Source organism: Scyliorhinus canicula, chromosome 1 (genome assembly GCF_902713615.1).
Source record: "Scyliorhinus canicula chromosome 1, sScyCan1.1, whole genome shotgun sequence".
In the NCBI taxonomy this organism is placed as follows: domain Eukaryota; kingdom Metazoa; phylum Chordata; class Chondrichthyes; order Carcharhiniformes; family Scyliorhinidae; genus Scyliorhinus; species Scyliorhinus canicula.
This window is the reverse complement of record NC_052146.1, coordinates 164,492,890-164,516,637: the sequence shown is the minus strand read 5'-3', so window position 1 is coordinate 164,516,637 and position 23,748 is coordinate 164,492,890. Positions and strand designations below refer to the sequence as shown.

The 23,748-nt window shown below is 49.3% G+C and overlaps 1 protein-coding gene across 3 annotated transcripts in view; it reads right to left on the bottom strand.

Moving 5' to 3' along the window:
• LOC119969006 (potassium voltage-gated channel subfamily KQT member 4-like) overlaps positions 1 to 15,048 on the bottom strand; it is a 754,273-nt gene extending 739,225 nt beyond the window's left edge. For all 3 annotated transcript variants that reach the window (XM_038802117.1, XM_038802128.1, XM_038802133.1), the window contains exon 1: positions 14,285 to 15,048. In XM_038802117.1, coding sequence (XP_038658045.1) covers positions 14,285 to 14,619 — 335 coding nt within the window. In that variant the 5' untranslated portion in view covers positions 14,620 to 15,048. The remainder of the gene's footprint in view (positions 1 to 14,284) is intronic.
• Between the last annotated feature and the right edge of the window lie 8,700 nt (positions 15,049 to 23,748).

Below are 23,748 nucleotides of genomic sequence, written 5' to 3'. Positions count from 1 at the left end.
GTGCCCTGCACCCGAAGTCTAGGTCAATAATATATATCAAGAAAAGCAGTGTTCATAAGAGGAGTCACATTGTAAACCTTCCCCCAGTCCAAAAGGTATACTGTGAGTCTAAACACCTGCTTATTGTAATTTTAAAAGCTTCCTCGGAGCATGGTACATGTGTGTAATTTATAGAAACTCGCCACTGTGATTGATTCCCTCTGGGAACACGGCCAGTCCTGTGGGAGGGACTGACTTCCAGCACAATGTTTTCAAACTAGTGCAAAAGGAACTCGATTAGTGCGAGATGCAACTTGCGTTTAACATTCCTCATCTTTTGCGCTGGTTTGGCTGATTTGGGTGAATTGTAACAGTAATTGCACCCCAATATATTTTCAATCTCTTACTAATAGATCTCCCGTGGTGTTGTGCACTGGGGCTGTTAGTCGGTTAATGGTTATTCCAGGCAATGTATTATTCTGCTGCCCAAATAAAGTCAAACTGTCGTTAAGCAAGAACATTCTCAGAGCAATCAGAGTTTTATTGAGAATGGTGAGAGAACACAAGGCTGGAAGTCAGAAGCTAGGATGAAATGTCTCGCTTTCTCTCTGTTTACTGTGTTTTTAAACTGTTGGCCAGACATTTGCTGCCTCCTGTGTTAAGGTATTTCCCATTAGTGGGAGATTTTCCAGATGGTTCAAAAGGGCTTCTCTTTCCCCTTTTTTTAAACAAATGATGGATGAAATAGATAAAAAAAATCAGTTACAGGAAATCTGCTTAGAACATACTTCGTTACAAATTAAACCTGACAAGCAGTGTCGCACTGGGAAAAGGACAGATAGAAAATGTACATACTGGTTTCTTACACCCTGAAACACAGAGAGAGAGAGAGAGCTTCATCTGCCCGCTAACTATCCTGACTTCCACAGGCCTTGGAAGGTAGCACAGCCTAATTTCCGATGTGAGGGAAGGGAAATAGTGAGAGAAAAACAAAGAATGAAAGAGAGTGTGGTAGTCACCACTGTTGTATATGTATCGCATATGAGGTGTATTACGGTAAGGCTCCTGTACTACAGGTACGGGGGTAGATCCCTGCCTGATGACTCCGCCCAGTAGGCGGAGTATAAATGTGTGAGCTCTCTGAGCTGCAGCCATTTCGTCAGCTGCTGTAGGAGGCCCCACATCTCTGTGTAATAAAGCCTCGATTACACTCTGCTCCCATCTCGTCGTAATTGATAGCGCATCAATTTGTTACACAGAGATTTTACAACGATGGATCTCCGCATCAAACCTGATTGCCTGCAGCTGCACCCTCAAGCAGGCAACGCCAAGTCGGCATTTGCACATTGGCTAGCTTGCTTTGAAGCATACATCGGATCTGCGACAGAACCACCCTCAGAGGCACAGAAGCTCCAGATTCTGTACACGCGGCTGAGCTCCGATATCTTTCCCCTCATCCGGGACGTGCCTACCTACACTGAGGCCAGGCGCTGCTGAAGGAGAACTACGCTGAGAAGACCAACAAAATATACACCAGGCACCTCGTATCCATGCAGCATCAACTCGCCGGTGTGTCTGTGGAAGATTTCTGGTGTGCCCTGCACGCCCTGGCGAGGGACTGCGATTGCCAGGCCGTTTCAGCCATTGAACATTCTGAACTCCTCATTAGGGATGCTTTCGTTAGGGATATAGGGTCGGCGTACATCCTCCAGCGCCTCTTAGAATGGGGCTACCCTCGATCTCGCGGCAACCAAGAAACTTGCGATCTCACTCACAGTCGCCTCCCGCAATGTACAGGCGTGCGCCCCCGACCGCACGGCGCACCCTCCTGGACATCATGGACCCCACCAGCGAACACCCCATCGTGGACCTACCAGCGACTGCCCCCAGCCAAACCCAAGCCTGCGCTGCGCAGCAGCCAACCAACACTGGGGGACCCAAGTGCTACTTCTGTGGACAGACAAAGCACCCCCGGAAGCGCTGCCCGGCATGGAGCGCACTGCAAGGCCTACGGGAAGAAAGGACATTTCGCTGCTGAGTGCCAGGCCCACTCAATCACCGCTGTAACCAGACCCATTGTCCCTGCACCCCCCCCCCATGTGTGACCCGAGGGCGCTGCCATCTTCCTCGCCTCAGACCTCGTGAGGCCCATGGGCGCCGCCATCTCCTTCGCCTCAGACCACGCGTGGCCCGTGGGTGCTGCCATCTTCCTCGCCTGAGAACACGTGCAGCCCGTGGGCGCCGCCATCTTGCTCACCTCAGAACACGTTCGGCCAGTGGGCGCTGCCATCTTGCTTGCCTCAGGACATGTGCGGCCTGTGGGCGCTGCCACCTTTAACGCCGCCTGCCACGTGCGCCCCGTGGGTGCCGCCGTCTTCCCTGCCTCAGGACCCCTGCTCGTCGGGCACCTCATCGGGCCGCTCATCGCCTGCAACCGCCGCCGACCAGCCAGGGGTCTTCCAACACCAGCTGCGTCTTGCCTCCATCACGATGGATCAGTCCCGACCGCACAGCCTCGCGACCGCATCGAAGACAGTGAAGGTCGATGGGCACAAGACACCATGCCTCCTGGACTCCAGGAGCACTGAGAGATTTATCCACCCTGATAATGTAAGGCGCTGCTCCCTCGCGGTACATCCCATTAACCAGAAAATCTCCCTGGCCTCCGGATCTCACTCCGTGGCGATCCGGGGTTACTGCACCACCACCCTCACCATCCAGGGCATAGAGTTCAGCGGCTTCCGGCTCTATGTCCTCCCCAACCTTTGCGCCGCCTTGCTACTCAGCCTGGACTTCCAGTGCAACCTCCAGAGTCTAACCCTGAAATTTGGCGGGCCCCTACCACCCCTTACTTCTGCAGTCTCACGACCCTTAAGGTCGATCCGCCTTCTCTGTTTGCAAACCTCACCCCGGATTGCAAACCCGTCGCCACCAGTAGCAGACGGTACAGCACCCAGGACAGGACCTTCATCAGGTCTGAGGTCCAGCGGCTGCTTCGGGAAGGTATTATCGCAGCCACCAACAGGCCCTGAAGAGCCCAAGTGGTAGTTGTGAAAACTCGGGAGAAAAACAGGATGGTCGTTGACTACAGTCAGATCATCAATCAGTACACGCAGCTCAACGCGTACCCCCTCCCACGCATATCTGATATGGTCAATCAGATTGCACAGTACCGGGTCTTCTCGACAGTGGACCTGAAATCTGCCTATCACCAGCTCGCCATTCGCAAGGCGGACCACCCGTACACTGCGTTTGAAGCGGACTGCTGCCTTTACCACTTCCTTAGGGTTCCCTTCGGCATCACTAACGGGGTCTCAGTCTTCCAACGGGAGATGGACCGAATGGTGGACCAGTACGGACTGCAGGCCATCTTCCCGTGCCTGGATAATGTCACCATATGCGGCCACGACCAGCACGACCACGACGCTAACCTTTCCCAATTCCTCCACACCGCAAACTCCTCAACCTAACCTACAACAAGGAGAAGTGCTTGTTCAGCACAAACCGATTAGTCATCCTCGGCTATGTGGTTCAAAATGGAGTTCTAGGGCCCGACCCCGATCGCATGCGCCCCTTCATGGAACTCCCCCTTCCCCACTGCCCCAAGGCCCTCAAACGATGCCTGGGGTTCTTCTCCTACTACACCCAGTCGGTCCCTAACTATGCGGACAAGGCCCACCCACTCATTCGCTCCACCGTTTTCCAACTGACGGCCGAGGCTCACCAGGCCTTCAACCACATCAAGGCCGACATCGCCAAGGCTGTGATGCATGCGGTCAACGTGACGCACCCCTTCCAAGTCGAGAGCGATGCATCAGACATCGCTCTGGCCGCCACCCTCTACCAGGCAGACAGGTCCGTGGCATTCTTTTCACGCACCCTCCATGCCTCCGAAATTCGGCACTCCTCTGTCGAGAAGGAGGCCCAAGCCATCGTACAAGCTGTGCGACAATGGAGGCATTACCAGGCCAGCAGGAGATTCACTCTCCTCACTGACCAATGGTCGGTTGCCACACAGCGGGGCAAGATCAAAAATGATAAGATCTTGAGGTGGAGGATCGAGCTGTCCACCTCCAATTATGAGATTTTGTATTGCCCCGGTAAGCTCAACGAGCCCACCGATGCCCTATCCAGAGGTACATGTGCCAGCGCACAAGTGGACCGACTCCAGACCCTGCACGACGATCTCTGTCACCCAGGGTCACTCGGTTTTTCACTTCATAAAGGCCCGCAATCTGCCCTACTCCATCGAGGAGGTCAGGGCTATCACTAGAGACTGCCAGGTCTGCGCGGAGTGTAAACTGCACTTCTACCGGCCAGACCGAGCGCACCTAGTGAAGGCCTCCCGTCCCTTTGAACGCCTCAACGTGGATTTCAAAGGGCCCCTCCCCTCCACCGACCGAAACACGTACTTTCTTAACGTAGTCGATGAATACTCCAGATTCCCCTTCGTCATGCCATGCCCCGATATGACGTCTGCCACCGTCATCAAAGCCCTCAATATCATCTTTGCTCTGTTCGGTTTCCCCGCCTACGTCCACAGCGACCGGGGATCCTCATTTATGAGCGATGAGCTGCGCCAGTACCTGCTCAGCAGGGGCATTGCCTCGAGCAGGACGACCAGCTACAACCCTCAGGGAAACGATAGGTGGAGTGGGAGAATGGGACGGTCTGGAAGGCCTTCCAGCTGGCCCTACGGTCCAGAAATTTCCCAGACTCCCGCTGGCAGGAGGGCCTCCCTGATGCCCTTCACTCCATTCGATCGCTCATTTACATCACGACTAATGAAACCCCCCATGAACGTCTCTTTGCCTTCCCCAGGAAGTCCTGGGTTGCCACACAGCGGGGCAAGATCAAAAATGATAAGATCTTGAGGTGGAGGATCGAGCTGTCCACCTCCAATTATGAGATTTTGTATTGCCCCGGTAAGCTCAACGAGCCCCCCGATGCCCTATCCCGAGGTACATGTGCCGGCGCACAAGTGGACCGACTCCAGACCCTGCACGACGATCTCTGTCACCCAGGGGTCACTCGGTCCTGGGTTTCGCTCCCAACGCGGCTGGCAGCTCCAGGACCCTTTCTCCTCCGCAAGCACTTGCGGCTCCACAAGGTGGACCCATTGGTTGAGAGGGTACAGCTACTCCATGCGAACCCGCAGTACACCTATGTAGCGTACCCCGGCGGCCGCCAAGACACAGTCTCCCTCAGGGACCTGGCACCAGCTGGTTCCCCACACACCCCTCCCTCTGCCCGGCACCACCATCCCTTCCCCCAGCGCACCCCACTGCAGCCCGCGCTCCAGGACAATCCACCCTCCCCTTGGTCCCACCCATGGATGAAGATGAGGTCGACACGCTGCCGGAGTCACCGGCGACCGAGCCGACGCCTGCATCGCCACCTGTGGTGCTCAGAACGGAGGATCAAGGCGCCCGATCGTCTGAATTTGTAAACTTTTCCTAAAATGTTAACCTATACCTGTAAGTAGTCTTCCACCACCCACTCTGGACTCTTTTTTAACAGGGGGTGAATGTGGTAGTCACCACTATTGTATATGTATTGCGTATGAGGTGTATTAGGGTAAGGCCCCTGTACTACAGGTATGGAGGTAGATCCCTGCCTGCTGGCTCCGCCCAGTAGGCGGAGTATAAATGTGTGTGCTCTCCGAGCTGCAGCCATTTCAGCAGCAGCTGCGGGAGGCTACACATCTCTGCGTAATAAAGCCTCGATTACACTCTACTCCCATCTCGTCGTAATTGATAATGCCTCAGAGAGCATGAGGGAAGGGTGAGAGCCGGAAAGAGGAAGAAAAAATGAGGGAGAACCTGGGATTAGAGAGAGACTAGGAGAAAGGCAGAGACAGTGAGACAGAGAAAACATGATCGAAATAATGAGAGTGATGAGAGAAGCAGAGAGAATGAAAGAAAGATAGAGAGCGAGAGAGACGGAAAGAAAAAAAACGATTTAGAAACAAAGAAAAAGAGACAGTGAGACAGAAACTGAAAGATAAGAAGAGAGGCATGGAAAACCCCCCCCACAGTCTCCCAGGGTGGCCATATAGACTTGTTAACCTATAGGAGGAGGTGTTAACCCCTTTGCCTCTGCACTGCACCTCCAAATGCCCTGGAAGTGTCAGCGTGTACTCAATGTCTGTCTGCAAGCGAATGTTAAGACATTCACTAGCACTAGCCAGTTCACTAGCACCCTCTGCCTTATGTTTAAGGTGCAGATTGCTATGTGATGATACCTGTCTGTAACCAGTTTGTGCCATGTCCAGCACTGGGATCCTGCATCATCTCAGTACATAATCAGCGAGGAAAACACTTGTATCTTTGGAAATAACAGTGACTGGGTTTTCCCCACATATGTTTGTTTGTGATTCCTAGCCCTCTCCTAATGTGTGCACATGGAATTGTTTTCTAAAAATGGAGTTTTAATTGCATCATGTAAAAATGATGATGGAGCAGAAGCAAGGAGAGGAATTGAATGTTTGATTATCAGATCCCTGAGCTATCGTATGTTGACAGAATGTCCATGACTGTGCTGCATCTGCTGGTCAGGTGCTATTCCCAGGGCATGTTGGACATGGTGGACACAAGACAGCCTAATGAGTTCCTTCACATGGTTATAATAGGGTCAGATTAATAACGGTCACACACATTGTTATTTATATTTTATAATAATAATAATCTTTCTTAGTGTCACAAGTAGGCTGACATTAACACTGCAATGAAGTGACTGTGAAAATCCCAGAATTGCCACACTCCATCGCCTATTGGGGTACACAGAGGGAGAATTCAGAATGTCCAATTCACCTAACAAGCACGTCTTTCGGGACTTGTGGGAGGAAACTGGAGCACCTGGAGGAAACCCACACAGACACGGGGACAACGTGCAGACTCCACGCAGACAGTGACCCAAGACAGGAATTGAATGTGGGACCCTTTTCACCAATAATTACAACTATTCCCAGCAGCACCAAATGTTCAATGTGATCTGATGTTGATAGTGCACCCTCCCATAACAGCCCCTACCTCGCTCTCCTCTGCCGTTCACACCATCATTGGGCTTTGATCTCTTTTCCACCTTTCTCACTTATCCAAATCTCTGCTGCCCAAGTCTTAACACATATCAAATGCCATTCGCCGGTCAGCCCTCTGCTCACTAACCTACATTGGTTTCTGGTCTGGCAACACCTCATTTTTAAAATGCTCATGACCGAATGTGGAATCAAGGTGGTCGAGCAAAACTGGAGTCAATGGGAATCAGAGGGAACATGCAAATAGGGAACAGGCCACTTGGCCCCTCCAGCCTGCTCCACAGATTCTAACCTCGAACCCACATTCCTGCCGACCCCTGATAACCTTTCAACCCCCTTGTTATCAAGAATTTATCTAGCTGAGCTTTACAAGTATTCAAAGATTCTGCTCCGCTGCCTTTCGAGGAAGAGAGCCCAGAGACTCCCGACCCTCTGAGAGAAAAGAATTCACCTCCTCTTCATTTTAGCACAGTGGGGGCGGCATGATAGCACAGTGGTTAGCACTGTTGTTTCACAGCTCCAGGTCCCAGGTTTGATTCCCAGCTTGGGTCACTGTCGAAAGCTCGTGTTTGAATCAAACCTGTTGGACTTTAACCTGGTGTTGTAAGACTTCTTACTGTCTGCGCGGAATCTGTATGTTCTGCCTGTGTCTGCGTGGGTTTCCTCCGGCGGTTCCGGTTTCCTCCCACAAGTCCTGAAAGGCGTGTTATTAGGTAAATTGGACATTCTGAATTCTCCCTCCGTGTACTCAAACAGGCGCCGGAATGTGGTGATTAGGGGCTTTTCGCAGTGTTTACAGTAAGCCTACTTGTAACAATAAAGATTATTATTATTAGAAATGACCCCTTATTTTTATGAGTTTGACTCTGACTTTGTCTATATAAATGTTTCTGGAACATACCTCGCCATTCACCTGAGGAAGGAGCCGCGCTCCGAAAGCTCGTGTTTGAATCAAACCTGTTGGACTTTAACCTGGTGTTGTAAGACTTCTTACTGTGCCCTTATTTTTAAACAGTGACCTCTAGCTCTGGACTCTCCCACAAGAGGAAACATCCTCTCTACATCCACCCTGTCAATACCCTTCAGGATCTTTAAGGTTTTGATCAAATTGCCTCTTACTCTTCTCAATTTTCCAACCTTTCCTCATAAGATTACCGACCCATTCCTGGTATTAGTCGAGTGGAAGAAGTTCCACTGGTTGGAGACATACCTAGCAGAAAGGAAGATGGTTGTGGTTTTTGGTGGTTAATCATCTCAATTGCAAGACATCACCGCAGGAGTAGGATTTTAAGGATGGCGAGCAATCAGCACCCGTCATCTGAGAGCTGGTGCATAATGTGCTACTGCCTCCTCTCAGAAGTCCACTGCTATTTAACACTCACTTAAGTGGTGAATGGTAGTGGGTGGGACCTCCGTCCACCCTTGGATGAAAGTTACACCTGAGTAACTCACCTGCTGACTTCCCGTAGCCTACAAGGCACAAGTCAGGAGTGTAATGGAATACTCTCCACTTGCCTGCATGAGTCCAGCTCCATCAAAACTCAAGAAGCTTGACACCAGCCAGGTCAAAGCAGCCCACTTAATTATTTCCCCTTCCACAAACATTCGATATCTCCACCACCGTCAAACTGTGGCAGCAGTGAGTACCATCTACAAGATGCATTGCAGGAACTGACCAAGGTGCCTTAGGCACCACCTTCTAAACCCGCAACCACTGTCATCTGGAAGGACAAGAGCAGCAGATACATGGGGGCACCACCACCTGGAGGTTCCTCTTCAAGTCACTCATCACCCTGACTTGGAAATATATCGCCGTTCCTTCACTGACACTGGGTTAAAATCCTGGAACTCCCTCCCTAATAGCACAGTGGATGTACCTCAAGGACTGCAGCGGTTCAAGAAGGCAACTCACCACAACCTTCTAAAGGGAATTAGAGACGGGCAATAAATTCTGGCCGAGCTATGTTGGATTTTTGATGTCAAGCAGCTCCATGGCCAATGGGTACTCCAGAGCCTCCAGCCTGCGGTCATTCTTCATAAATCAACTGAGACAGGGAGCTTGCTATTTGACTGCAGCAGGTCAGTGATGTTGAATACAAACACCCACAAGAGCCGGAGTTTTCAACACGAATCAATGCACAGTACCCAGGTGCGGGATCCTTGGCTGAATTTTTTTATCCTCCCTTCTACCCATTCCCCTCGGCACAATGACCCAGCTGTCAGCTTACTAAACATCAGCATCAATCCCAGCTTTTACTTGGCTCCTTTGGAAATTGGCATTTCATTCTTTGTTCCATAGCAACCATTGCCCAGGATTCTGCTACGTTCGGTCTAACCAGTCCCAGGGGTGTCTGGGAGTGGTCAAGGACACTTCAACGTCCTCGCATACGTCAGCAAAGTGGAGCACGTGAATGGAATTCTCTCCCAATTATGGAATTGTCAATCTTTCAGGATTGACCTGGAATCTTGGATACTACTGTGAATGAACACAGGGAAACATTAGAAAACATTAGAAAAATTGCTGAATTTTTATTTGAACACTTGATGATTAGTTATAAAATTATTAGGGATGGAAAAAATTATTGATCAACTGAAAACAGTGGTTGGCGACAGATCATGTGGCGAAACCTCCAGAAATATGTCCAGTCAGAATTGGCAAGCCTATTTTGGCCATTATCCATAAATGCACTAGATGGGTGTCACAAACATCTGTCCTTCCCTTCGATCTTTGCCAAATCCCGAGACCAAGTTATGATTCATGTTGATCTTTCTAGCAGCCTGCAGTAAGCACTACCTTATCCTCTGGGTACAATTTGTGTCCCAGTCCACAGGGGAACTTTCGTTACTCTCCCTGTGATGAATACTCACCGGTCTACCATTGTCCCTTTTGAACTCGAACCAGCGCCTGGCTAATGACTGACTGTTTGCCAAAGATAACCAGAAATGCTGAACGTGTTTTCTGCAATTTCTCCTCAAAGCATTTCCATCCCATTACTGACCCCTACGCAGGAATGATCAAACTTGTACTGAATTCAGTATCAGCTGCACCTTATCAATGCAGTGATCATTTCCCATTCTATTGATGCTGATTTCAGGAGCACTCTGATAGAAAGGAACGAGAGATAGTCTCTCCACTGGGACAGATCAGGCTGGGAACCGTCCCAAAAGAGAAAGGCAGCACCAGGAATGGTTCCTCTTTCAGTTCAGTCACACTGCACTGATCCTGGACCCCGCTGATCTTCAGCCAACAGCCAGAATTACAGCTTTTAAATGCTTCAATATACCCCCAGTCTTTCCATAATACCCAGAGCATTAACACGCAGACATATAGGGCCCGACCTAACCGAATGGGAACAGAGTCCTACAGCCATGTGTTTCCCGATGCTCGCAGCACTGAGAAACACAACACGATCTAACATGACTCCAGTTAGATATGAGGCCTCAGCGGGGAATGCGCGGCCGAGGCCGCACTTAGTCCCATTTCCTTCCCTAAGGGAACTCGCCAGAACTCCTCAGTGCAGAGAGAGATCATGATGTCATTTTTAAATGGGTCCTGATCTCTCAAGCCCCCAACACGCTACCCTGCCCTAAAGGCAACACCTGGTGCCCTCCAATCTCCTGGGAGACCCCCATGAGTACCGTTCGCCCGCTCCCTGTTTGTGGAGACTCGTACTGAACAACGCTTGCCCGAGGTCTCCAAGATGAAGGGGATAGATCCCAACACCTTGGTTACCTCAGGGAATTGCACATTAAAGTGAGACTAGCTGTCTCACTCTAATCTGTAGATTTGACAAAACGTGATCCCGCCCACAGTGGGTGGGATTCACATCGCAACGCTTTGCAAGATCGTGTTAGATCTCGCGAGGCAGAGCGACCTGGGTAGATCCTGGGAGCGGGGTCTCCCTGCACTGAGGCGAGCTGCCTTTTGGGCGCAAGGACACAGCCGTTCTTAATCATTTGTGGAACAATATGAGCTCACCAAGATGAGTAAGTCAGACACGTCCTCTCTAACTCTGAATTCCCATTGCACATTGTACCAAGGAGCAATCAAATCAGGTGAAGTAACAACTATAGTTCATTTCAAATCTTTCACATGGAACTTCTGACATTATCTCAATCTGCTACACTTGAGGTCGGTGAGCTTTGATCAGTTTCCTAATCATTGGTGCAGAAATAAGTTCGGATATGAGAATTTTAAAGGACAGTGGGATGATTTGGCCCGACAAATCTATCTCTGGAGAACAGTAACCCCTCCCTCCAAGACGCCCCCCCCCCCCCCCACCCCCACACACATCCTTCCTCCAAATCGCTTCTTCATTCTCTCAAACTGGTTGGTGCCCCCTTTCGCAGTTTTCCTATTTTCACAAGGAAGATGACGACTGATGAGAGGAGATTTGTGTGGAGGATAAACAAAGGTACAGAATGGTCGGACAGCCTGTCTTGCGCCCTTATATCTATATGCTATGTTTTTTTTTAAAGCTCCTCGGCTTTCAACCAACTTCAACCTCAAAAAGCACTTGGAATATCATTACGGAAAAATCTTCAATTCCTCATCAAAGTCTTCAAGTCCAACCGTCCAAAGTGAACCCTTCACCTTCACATGGTTACTGCTGACCCAGCACCATATCCTCCAACACGCCAGTTTAAACTGCATTAAATGGGTATATTCCAGACTCTCAGCCAGAAAACAAGACATGGTGATCCCATTAGTCTGGGTTAGCCTAGGACAGGGGATAGGGCCGTCTAGAAACCATTGGGCCAATTCGACATAATGCTGGATTTCAAACTTTCTCATGTGCTCATTTTGGAAGTGAGGGAGGCAGAAAAAATCCTCATTGTGTTCATCATTCTAATAACATTTATTAATTGAGACAGATGATTGATTATGGATGCTCAATGCATGTTTAAGGCAGCATCTGCATTCTCTCAGGTAAGATCATGAGCAGCCGTTGTCAGGGCACAGTTGAGTGCAGGCACAGGGAGTGTGGGCGCAGGGAGTGTGGGCACAGGGAGTGTGGGCACAGGGAGTATGGGCACAGAGTGTGGGCACAGGGAGTGTGGGCACAGGGAGTGCAGGCACAGGGAGTGTGGGCACAGAGTGTGGGCACAGGGAGTGTGGGCACAGGGAGTGCAGGCACAGGGAGTGTGGGCACAGAGTGTGGGCACAGAGTGTGGGCACAGGGAGTGTGGGCACAGGGAGTGCAGGCACAGGGAGTGTGGGCACAGAGTGTGGGCACAGGAAGTGTGGGCACAGGGAGTGTGGACACAGCGATTGTGGGCATAGGGAGTGTGGACACAGGGAGTGTGGAAACAGTGTCATGGGAATGTCGTTTTAAGAAATATTTGGCTGCTCATATTACTGCAGTGATGTCAGTGTGTGGGTGGAGCTGGGCTATCTGTCAGCTTTTTACTTTCGTTTAGGCTGTTTGTTGCAGGGTGTGTTTTAGTTTTGTTTTCAGTGTTGGAGCTGAAGCCAGACTAAGCAGGTGGACTACTGTTCTCTCTGCCATCAAAAGACTATCTCTTGATCATTTGGTGAATTCAGAATTATAAATATTTTCAGTAGTGACTTTAACCTGACGTGCTTCTGTTAAAGGTTTTGTTTTTTAAAGTCGGATGGATGTTAAAAGGAAAGCTTAAAGGATTACTTTGTGTTGTAGTCTTTGGGGGATGTATTTGAATTGATGGTTGCTAAGACGTTCACTGTATGTTTTAAAAAAGAGTAACTTGAGTTCATAGAATAAACATTGTTTTGCTTTAAAAAATACTTTTCCATTTCTGATGTACCACACCTGTAGAGTGGGGCCGTGTGCTCCCCACACCACAATCTATTAAAAGTTGTGGGTCAGGTGAACTCCATGGTACACTTTGGGGTTCTCTAAACCCTGGCCCTTAACAACAGGGATTGTGGGCACAGTGGTAATTGGAGCAAGCAGGTGCCGCCTGAATTTTGTACAGGTCCTGCAGCCTGTTCCACAGCCAGGAAAGGAGAGACTTCCACAGGCTCTACAGTAACACTCATGCTGTCCAGTGAGACAAGACTATCCCTCTGATGCCTGGGCGGGAACTATAGAACTATAGAACAGTACAGCACAGAACAGGCCCTTCGGCCCTCAATGTTGTGCCGAGCCATGATCAGGAACTGTCAGGAACTTTCTCTCTGACTGCATTTCTCTATCTCCTTCTCAACAACAACTTTATCTCTCTAATTTTGCTGGTAAGATATCTGAGCCCTCACTTCGGCCCAGCATTACAGAGTCGAGACGCTAGAATAATCCGAATGTGAACATTGATTGAGGCTGTTGATTTTCTGCGGGGCGGTGCTCTGACAGAGTAAAGGAGCTACATTGAGCCATTATGGTTGTATTTGAAGGGAGCATGGAGTTATTCCTCACACCAATGGAATATTAAATAGTTCAACCTGCACAAACATAGCTACTGATGAGGTGCCCTGCTTATTTCTGGCTCCGAGTACAATACACCAAGTGATGGGATTTAAATGCCACACACAAGCTCAATGCTCCGCATTGACACTGTGAATTCATATCCCCACATTGCTTTAAACCGCCCAATGGATTTTTCTCACATCTAAAAGTTACGCCTCAACTCGGCTGCTGTACTTGGAACTTTGTAAAGGGGAATGAATGTGTTAAGACGGAAGCATGTCCCGGGTGAAGCCTCTCTTACTGCTTGGGAAATGTCTGAATTCCCGGTGCGCCATTGCAAACACTGACCTTGCGGGCAGACACGGCGATGGGGATGGAAGCTCCCGGCTCGGGATGTAATATTGGCCACAGCTTCAGGAGGCTGTGATGTGACATCTTCCAACTCGATGTCACATTCACAACCAAATCTTCCCACTTTTATCAGTAGTTTGGAATAAATGCTTGAAGTTGATTTCGTTAAACTTGAAGCAGTCCAAAACCAATAAATGAACATTGGTTCGTACACACACCCTGAACACCCTGGCAGATTCTAAAGTAGAAGTTGCCACCCAAATACTATACAGTCCACAAGTTCTGGACCTCCAGCTCAAAACACTACGTTACAATCTACACAGATATAGTTAAATGTACTTTAAATACAGGAAAAGTTTGCAAGCGTTGCAAATCTGATGCAATGTCAATTCACAAGCACATTGTACAATTCAGTATACTGTCTCAACATAGCATTTTGTAAAGATGTGTGGGGAATGCTGCCCAGCAGCAGCTGGGCACAGACAGGGCAGAGATTGGCGAGCTGTGTGCAGTGGGTTGTTTAGTTACTCACATGAAGACATGGTAAATGAAAGCCCACCCGCGGGGTCTCTCCAGCACGTTGTACAGACAGTTCTGCAGCTTTCGGTAGCGGGCATTCCTCTTGTTGCCGTGTTTGAGGGGCAGCGGCCTGCCCAGCAGCCCGACGCGGGCACTCTGCACACTGTCCCCGGGCACCCCGGCCAGTGCCAGCCTGTCTCCATCCCCAGGCACCCCGGCCAGCCTCAGGCGGCTCCCCTGCTGCCTCTCCCCGGGGTTAGGCGAGCCGCTCTCCACCGCCGTCAGCCCCACCAACTCCACCCGCTTGTCGTCGGCCACTCCGCCGTTATCGGCGTGATTGCGGGGCATCTCGGCCAGTAGCTCGTGATGGAGCGCCAGCCGCCCCGGGAGCACTCGGAGCCAGGCTTGACCATCCGCCAGCAAACGGGCAAGCGGCGTCCAATCCTCCCAAATCAGCAAAACTCAGGCGGCAAATCACACAGCAAACTGCCTGACTGCGAGAGAGCTGCAGATCACAGGAGTTTAAATGTCCATGGCAGAGGCTGGCAGAGCGAGGCAGATAGATTGGGAGAGGAGTTTCCCATCCACTTGCTCACTCTCTCTCTCTCTCTCTCTCTGCCTTTACCTTATTCAGCTCCAACTCTGAGCAAGTCTCCAGCTGCACCTCAGCCACAAACAGCCTTTTCACAAATCCAACTTCCACAGGAGTTGACTTGGCGGCAATGGGGCCGGTACCTCTCTCACTCCACCTGTCATTCCCAGGCTGACATCTCCTCCTCCAGGGATCCGCAGCAACTCCGCCTTCTCCTCACTGACCCCCCCACACACTGCCTCCTCGCTCCTCCCTCAGCAGCACAGTCCACACGGACTCAGCCAAACTCTAGCTGATGGGACATCTTTCAGCAACACAGCTTTCCACACTGAGACAGCCGGGTTCAGAGAGCCCAGTCTGGCCTCACAGGAACTCACAGAGGCTCTTTCCTCCTCCTTACTCACATCCAACACTGAAACAGTTAAAACTCACATGCTTGCACCAACTGTTTAATTCCAAGTCTCTCAGAGCAGGAACGTGGACCTCAGTCACCCTTTTCCACATAATTCCCATATCATTTCCACATCATTCCGGACAAATGTGAGGTAATGCATTTTGGAAGGTCTAATGCAGGTAGGGAATATACAGTGAATGTTAGAACCCTCAAGAGTATTGAAAGTCAGAGAGATCTAGGTGTACAGGTCCACAGGTCACTGAAAGGGGCAACACAGGTGGAGAAGGTAGTCAAGAAGTCATACGGCATGCTTGCCTTCATTGGCCGGGGCATTGAGTATAAAAATTGGTAAGTCACGTTGCAGCTGTATCGGACCTTAGTTAGGCCACACTTGGAGTATAGTGTTCAATTCTGGTCGCCACACTACCAGAAGGATGTGGAGGCTTCAGAGAGGGTGCAGAAGAGATTTACCAGGATGTTGCCTGGTATGGAGGGCATTAGCTATGAGGAGCACTTGAATAAACTCGGTTTGTTCTCGCTGGAACAACGGAGGTTGAGGGGTGACCTGATAGAGGTCTACAAAATTATGAGGGGCATAGACAGAGTGGATAGTCAGAGGCTTTTCCCCAGGGTAGAGGGGTCAATTACTAGGGGGCATAGGTTTAAGGTGCGAGGGGCAAGGTTTAGATCAGATGTACGAGGCAAATGTTTTACACAAAGGGTAGTGGGTGCCTGGAACTCGCTGCCAGAGGAGGTGGTGGAAGCAGGGACGATAGTGGCATTTAAGGGGCATCTTGAAAAATACATGAATAGGATGGGAATAGAGGGATATGGACCCAGGAAGTGTAGAAAATTGTAGTTTCATTGGGCAGCATGGTCAGCACGGGCTTGGAGGGCTGAAGGGCCTGTTCCTGTGCTGTACTTTTCTTTGTTCTTTGTTCTAATTCCCAACACGGGACAGCCGCGGGTAAATCGGCCATTTAACCCCCAGATTTATTTTATGTATTTTAATTCCTGCACTGGAGATATTGTAACCTTTGGTTAGATTGCAGCCTGGGAGGAAAGTTGAATTGAGACTCCATTCCTGGACACTTGCAAGAACACTGAACCCTCCACCCCTGCCAGTGTTGTAACTGGCTCCATGAACAGAAGTATGAGTTATTCAAAGTCAATGTTACTTTGTGCACTGGCCCAGCATACAGCCCTAGGAACAGCACCATCTGCAGTAGCACGAGTACATTACTGTGTTCACCACCAAGAATGATCAGGTTGTGATGTTAGTTCATGTCCACTCACAACTGAATTCAATTCATTCACACTCCAGAGCTGACAGGGAAAGTCTGCCTAAAATATTCAGCACAACAGGACTAGATTGCAACCTGTGACAGTTTAACTCACTCCCAGTCATCTGTTATTCTATTTATAAACCACGCTGAACCCCTCGATTATATTCCAGTCTGTAACTGTTATTCTAGATATAAACTCTCCAGACCCCTCAATTAGATTGCAGTCTGTAACTCACTCCCAGGTACCTGTTATTCTATATAAACCTCCCCGAACACCTCAATTAGATTCCAGTTTGTAACTCACTCCTGGGTACCTGTTATTCTATATAAATCACCCCGAAACACCTCAATTAGATTCCAGCTTGTAACTCACTCCCGGGTATCTGGTATTCTATATAAACCTCCCCGAACACCGCAATTAGATTTCAGTCTGTAGCTTACTCCTGGGTACCTGTTACTCTATATAAACCACCCCGAGTACCTCGATTAGATTCCAGTCTGTAACTCACTGTAAACATCAGGCCATCCAAAATTCTCCATTCTGTGTTTTAACTCGCAGGGTGCTGCATTGTTACAACATCCTGGGTGAGTGCACAATCAGTTCCAGCCCCACAGACCCCGGAGTTCCAACATGCATGAATTAACCAATAATTCATGTTTTTCTGAGATCTTCAACCCCTGCCTTTCCAATGTGTTACAGACATCAGATTTAGAAATGAAACAGTAACAAACTGTTTATTAACAATAAGAGGAAAAGATGAATATATAAAGAAATAACAGGAGAATGGTCTACTATATTGTTGTTTTTAGTATTGCCAGTCTACCAAATCCCAAAATCTTATTCCCCCTCTACCCAGACACACAAGACAGACATACGGTGAGGGTTGGAGAGGATTAAAAAGGGGGATTAAGAGAAAAGGTTTGCGGTCAATCTTCACTGCTCTGGGGAATAGATTCATTCAAGAGATTCAGATCAGCACAGTTCCATCCTTCAACCACTGGATGCCATTTCACACAAGTTCCAGGTTGGTGCAATTTTGCCTTTATACCACTTGGTGAAGTTTTACACAGAATTCAGGTTGATGTGCTTTCACCGCTCTCCCGCCAGGTGGAGCCGCTGCCTCCCTGAGATATTACTGGGCAAACCTTTCATTTGCTTGATTTCTGTGCAGGAAACCCGTCCATATTATAAAGAATGCTCACAGTTTAAGCTTCAATTTGAGCTCTACCCAGCCCCTGAGATAGAGAGTAGGAATGCTAATGACCTGTGGAAAAGCGGCTTGCATTTTCTCATTCCAGAGAACACTTTCACAGTTTGCTATCTGTGTCTTTTAAACAAGCGAGCCTTCTTCGGGCTGACTGGCAGCTTCTAAAAGCCTCTGGATCTGAGAGAGAACAGAGGGGAAACCTTCAAGCTTCAAAAGGGCTGAACTATTTTTAGAACTGTCAAAATGGAACTGGCTTCTCCTACTCCAGAAGTTTCTGGAAAACTCCACAAATCCCAAATGAGAATCGGTCCAAGGCCCGGATTCCAAATGAGCTGATTGGCTGCTTGCCACGTCTATCAAGCTGATATTGTGGGCTTTGCCACAGAACATAAAGCGGAGCCCTGACTAGTCCATTAGAACAGGGGTGTTTCAGTTTGGCCAAAGTCTGTTGTTAAGCAGAAATCCCAGTGGTACAGCATCTAACCAGAGGACTGTAGATTGGAGGCAGGCAGCAGGGCAGGATAAAAAGGAAACTCAGAACAGACAACGGTTATATAACAGTATCCCAACATACCTCCCCCCTAAAAGAATGAAACGTCAAAACATGGATGTTACGTTACGAGGTTTGCAAGACTCACAACACCCACACATACCTGCCTAAACTGGCCCCAATAGAATCCCTCTGCCCAGTTTCAACATTAATAACAATTTGACTTTTAAACACATGATAAAGTACTTACACTCATATTGTTGCCTCCAAGAAATATGTACAAATCTTTACAACAAACAATTGCAATAAAGACTCTGGCAGAAAACCTCTTGCGTTCTGGGTTTTAAGTGTCTCTGAACACAAGTATCGGCAGTTCAGAAAGATCCGGGGTGGCCAGCACCAATTCGTCCTCCAACATGGCTGTTGACTCCCCAAACTCCCCTCAGCATTCCTTGGACCAGTGTTTTTCAAACCTTTTTTTCCAGGGACTCATTTTTACCAACCGGTGCACCTTCGGGACCCATGCTGGCCGACCTTCGTGACACACCATTGCTTACTTTTAATACGGCAGGTGGGCCTGCTTGGTCCTCACGATCTCACTTGCTTTGTCATTCAATGTTACATTTCTGCTCAGGACTTCAGCTGATGATTTAAGTTCTTGCTGCATGCTTTGAAAAAACTCAAGAGGTTTGACCTCGAATTTGCCATGCTTAGTTTTCAAATGCTTTTGAAGATTTGAGGGTTTTAAACTTCATTTGTCAGTACTTCCCTGCATATAACACGCATGGACTTTGCATCCTGATTTGCATTGGCACAATTAAAGCCATACCTCAAGAAAGTATCTTTATACTGCTTCGTTCCCGATTTCAGTTTCTTCTTAATTGTTTATTCACCAGAGGCCCTGGAGCTCGGGATACAGCTCACACCAGCACTGCCTTGTCCTCCCATGAATTCTCCTGAGAAGCTCTTTCCAGCAGATTCAGTTGTGAGATCCTTGTCTGTTTGTATCTCTGGCCTTCTCTACCTTATTACAAAACGACCCATCATAAGTTCTTCACAGTCCTGTTGCTTGCTTGTTGGCAGCTACAAAATGGAGGAATCACACCTCTATGATTTTGCACCCAAAGCATTAACATGCCTGATGCGTGACCTTCTCTCTGCTGCTGCCTCTGGCGGAAAGACTTAAAGGTGGTCGTGGCCGGCATTCTATTTTTACTTTGAAACTTTATTTCTCAGACCTCATTTTTCCAAATTTAGGATTTTGTACGACTACAAATTATCGCAACTTTAGTTGAACTTGTGCATCTTATATTTACACACAAACTTTGTTTAAAATATATTCCAATTTCTTTAGAAATTTACCAATTATAGAAAAAGTGCAATCCTGTTTTTACTTCACAAACTACGACTTTAAGGGAGATTAAGTAACTTGCCAAACACACACAGTGTCACTCAATTTCTTATTGGTTCCACTACATTGCACTATCCAAACATCCAAGTCACCTTCTGTTCCATTTTCATCAAAAACACTTACTTCCTGGTTTCCAGAGAGTGTCAACACAAAGTGATGACTGTAGGTTTCTTCCAGTGTTCACATGTGTCAGCCCTATTGACTGGCCTCATTTAATCATTGATGTGCCATCAATTGTACGCGAGGCGAGTGCTTTACCAAAGTCAGGCTTTAATAGACTAGAACACAGCTCTGCGATCGTCTACAATGGAAAGGACGATCGTCAGGCGTCTGACCATTTATACCTCATTAATAGAGGCGTGGTTAACTCAGCCTCTCGGCCAATCGGTCGAGAGGCACATGACCGACCAGGGCCAATGGTAAGCCGACGTTCTGGCCCAATGGCAGACAGGTATGCAGATCATATCACCACATTCACCCCTTGCGGAGAAGGAAGGTGGGGGGGGGGGGGTGTGAACGAGACCCGGGGGGGGGGGGGGGGGAGAACTGGTGATATGAGTAGCCGTCGGGAGAATAAATTTTCTCTCCACAATCAGTATTCCGAAAAACCTGGCCTGGCTTCCTCTCACTGTATCCACCCCATCACAGACCACTTCCCTACCAGTACTTACCGACGTGGGAGTGCAAACGGATATTGTGCTGATAGCCGCAGGTAGCATACTGCCGATCGATGGCAGGGGATGAGCCGAGCAGCGCGCAAAGAAGGAGCAATAGAGCGGAGCTCCAAGCTGGAGCCACCACTGTTAGCATTGCGTCCACGTGGACGCCCATCAGCGCAGGTCCATCCGTCCGCCCACACCGCTCTGCACACGGTGACCAACACACAGCCCAGTCTCGCGCTGCCTGCCCCCTCAAATGCAGCAACCAATCGGGGATTGTCTCCCGCCAGCATTCTTAGAGCCGGTCGCAGCAGTTGGGAACTTCTCCCTGCGATCGGAAACGCCACAACCGATCACTCTTCAACACTCCCGACTCCCACCCGCGACCCCGAGTTTGAAAATCCCTGCCTTCAACCACAACAGGGTTTCATATTCCGGCAACATGTCTAACATGGATTTCTCCTCTGTTTCCAACTGAGCCAGTCTCTGTGGTTGTAGTCGAGACCAGAGGTGGCTTGGATGGTTCAAAAGGTTTGAGATTCACACCATGGGTAGTGAACGGAATGCCCCTGGTGCTTCCCTACAACTTAGTCCACACTCCTTTGGCACCTGCTCTAGACCTGTCTCTTGCTGTCCTTCAGGTAGCTTTAACACGCCTTCCTCAATTGTCTGATGAACTTCTACACAAACTTTGAGGGTTTCCTACAACTAGACTGTGAGTAAGATTGCCAACGCTAAATGAAGGAGTGGGTTCACTGTTAACTAATAGACTCTTTTCAACCTAGCCAACCTTACGTTCGCTCTAGGCCTTCTTAATGCCACCTTCAACGATAGGATCCACTGAGGGGTCGGTCCTCTAAACGTTGATTGACTCAACAGGTACTATTCCCGGGGTGGCAACGATTACATCCTCACTGGAGTTTTTGTAACCATCACCGGCATCTCCACTCTCAGAATCAGAATCTGGGACATCCCTGACTCTGAACAGCTTGGGTTTTCCTGGCCTCTGTAGTTGCAGAAACACTACGGGATTCGCCAACCACCTTCCCCTTAACTGCCGAAAAGGAGTGATGGCCAATTACTTCACCTTCACGCTACCTCTGCTGCCTCGAAGAGGCACTGTAACCCTTCAAAAGTTTGTGGGTTAACCAGCTGCTCACTTGGTATCACTCCCCAGTCCTTGCTGTCCTCATCCTGACTAACTGATGCTGTGCTCTCAGGTATACTTTCCTTCAGTGCAAACCTGCTCTGGGAACTTGTTTCACCTGAAGAGAGACACCAGGGCCGGGATTCTCCCCTACCCGGCGGGGTGGGGGGTCTCAGTGTGTCGGAGTGGCGTGAACCACTCCGGCGTCGGGCCGCCCCAAAGGTGCGGAAGTCTCCGCACCTTTAGGGGCCAAGCCTTCACATTGAGGGGCTAGGCCCGCGCCGGAGTGGTTCCCACTCCGCCGGCTGGCATGAACGGCCTTTGGCGCCACACCAGCTGGGACTGAAAGGACTTCGCCGGCCGGCGTAAGTCCGCATATGCGCCGGAGCGTCAGCGGCTGCTGACGTCATCCCGGCGCATGCGCAGGGGAGGGGGTCTCTTCTGCGTCTGCCATGGTGAAGACCATGGTGAAGGCGGAAGAAAAAGAGTGCCCCCACAGCACAGGACTGCCCGCCGATCGGTAGGCCCCGATCGCGGGCCAGGCCACTGTGGGGGCACCCCCCCGGGGCCAGATCGCCCCCACCCCCCACCTCCCCCCCAACCAGGACCCCGGCGCACTCCCGTGCCGCCAATCCCGCCGGTAAGATAGGTGGTTTAGTCCACGCCGGCAGGAGAGGCTTGTCAGCGGCGGGAATTCGGCCCATCGCGGGCCGGAGAATCGCCGCGCTTGGCCCACCGACCGGCGCGGCGCGATTCCCTCCCGCACCGAATCTCGGGTGGAGGAGAATTCGGGACACGGCGGGGGCGGTATTGACGACGGCCCCGGGCGATGGGTCGGAGAATCCCGCCCCACGATTGATTTGAAAATAAGGATGAGAATTTTAAAATTGCCTGTGATAATCTCCTTAATAATAGATTCCAACATTTTCCTCTGACAGGTAATAAGCTGTAATTTCCACCTTCTTATCACCCTCCTTCAGGGAATAGAGGAATTTTGAACAGAGGAATTGCTTTCACTATTTTCCAATCTGATGGGACCTTTCCAGAATCTACGGAATTTGAGAAAATTAAAACCAATGTATCGACCATGTCGGCAGCCACTTTTTTTACGGCCCTAGGATGCCATCAGGGCCTGGGGACTTCTCAGATTTTACTTCTAATAATTTCCTTGGTGCCCTTTTCCCTGATGATTGTAATTGTGTGACATTCCTCCCTGTCATTCGCCTCTTGATTTCAAATGTTACACCCTTGTTCAAAAAAAAGTTGTCAAGATAACTTTTACAGGCCAGTCAGTTTAACACAAGTGAATCATAGAATTTACAGTACAGAAGGAGGCCATTCGGCCCATCGAGTCTGCACCGGCTCTTGCAAAGAGCACCCTACCCAAGGTCCACACGTCCACCCTATCCCCATAACCCAGTAACCCCACTCAACACTAAGGGCAATTTTGGACACTAAGGGCAATTTATCATGGCCAATCCACCTAACCTGCACATCTTTGGACTGTGGGAGGAAACCGGAGCACCCGGAGGAAACACACGCACACACGGAGAGGATGCGCAGACTCCGCTCAGACAGTGATCCAAGCCGGGAATCGAACCTGGAGCTGTGAAGCAATTGTGCTGACCACAATGCTACCGTTCTGCCCTAAAAGCGGTGGACAAGCTTCTCGAGGCAATTATTTTGGATAGAGATAGTAGTCACATGGAAAAATGAGGGTTGACTAGGATGAGCCAGGATAGAGTTCTAAAGGGGAAATTGTGTTAAACTAACGAGCTGGAGTTTTTTGAGGAGGTAACAGAAAGGGTCGATGAGGCCAATGCTGTTGATGTGGTGTACATGGACTTTTAGAAAGCATTCAATCCAGTGCCACACAACAGACTTGTGAGAAAGGTTATAGCTCATTGGATTGGATTGGATTGGATTTGTTTATTGTCACGTGTACCAAGGTACAGTGAAAAGTATTTTTCTGCAAGCAGCTCAACAGATCATTCAGTACATGAAAGAAAAGGGAATTAAACAAAATTCAAGAAAATACAAGAAAATACATGAGAATACATAATAGGGCAACACAAGATAGACAATGTAACTACATAAGCATTGGCATCGGTTGAAGCATACAGGGTGTAATGTTAATGAGGTCAGTCAATAAGAGGGTCATTTAGGAGTCTCGTGACAGCGGGGAAGAAGCTGTTTTTGAGTCTGTTCGTGCGTGTTCTCAAACTTCTGTATCTCCTGCCCGATGGAAGAAGTTGGAAAAGTGAGTAAGCCGGGTGGGAGGGATCTTTGA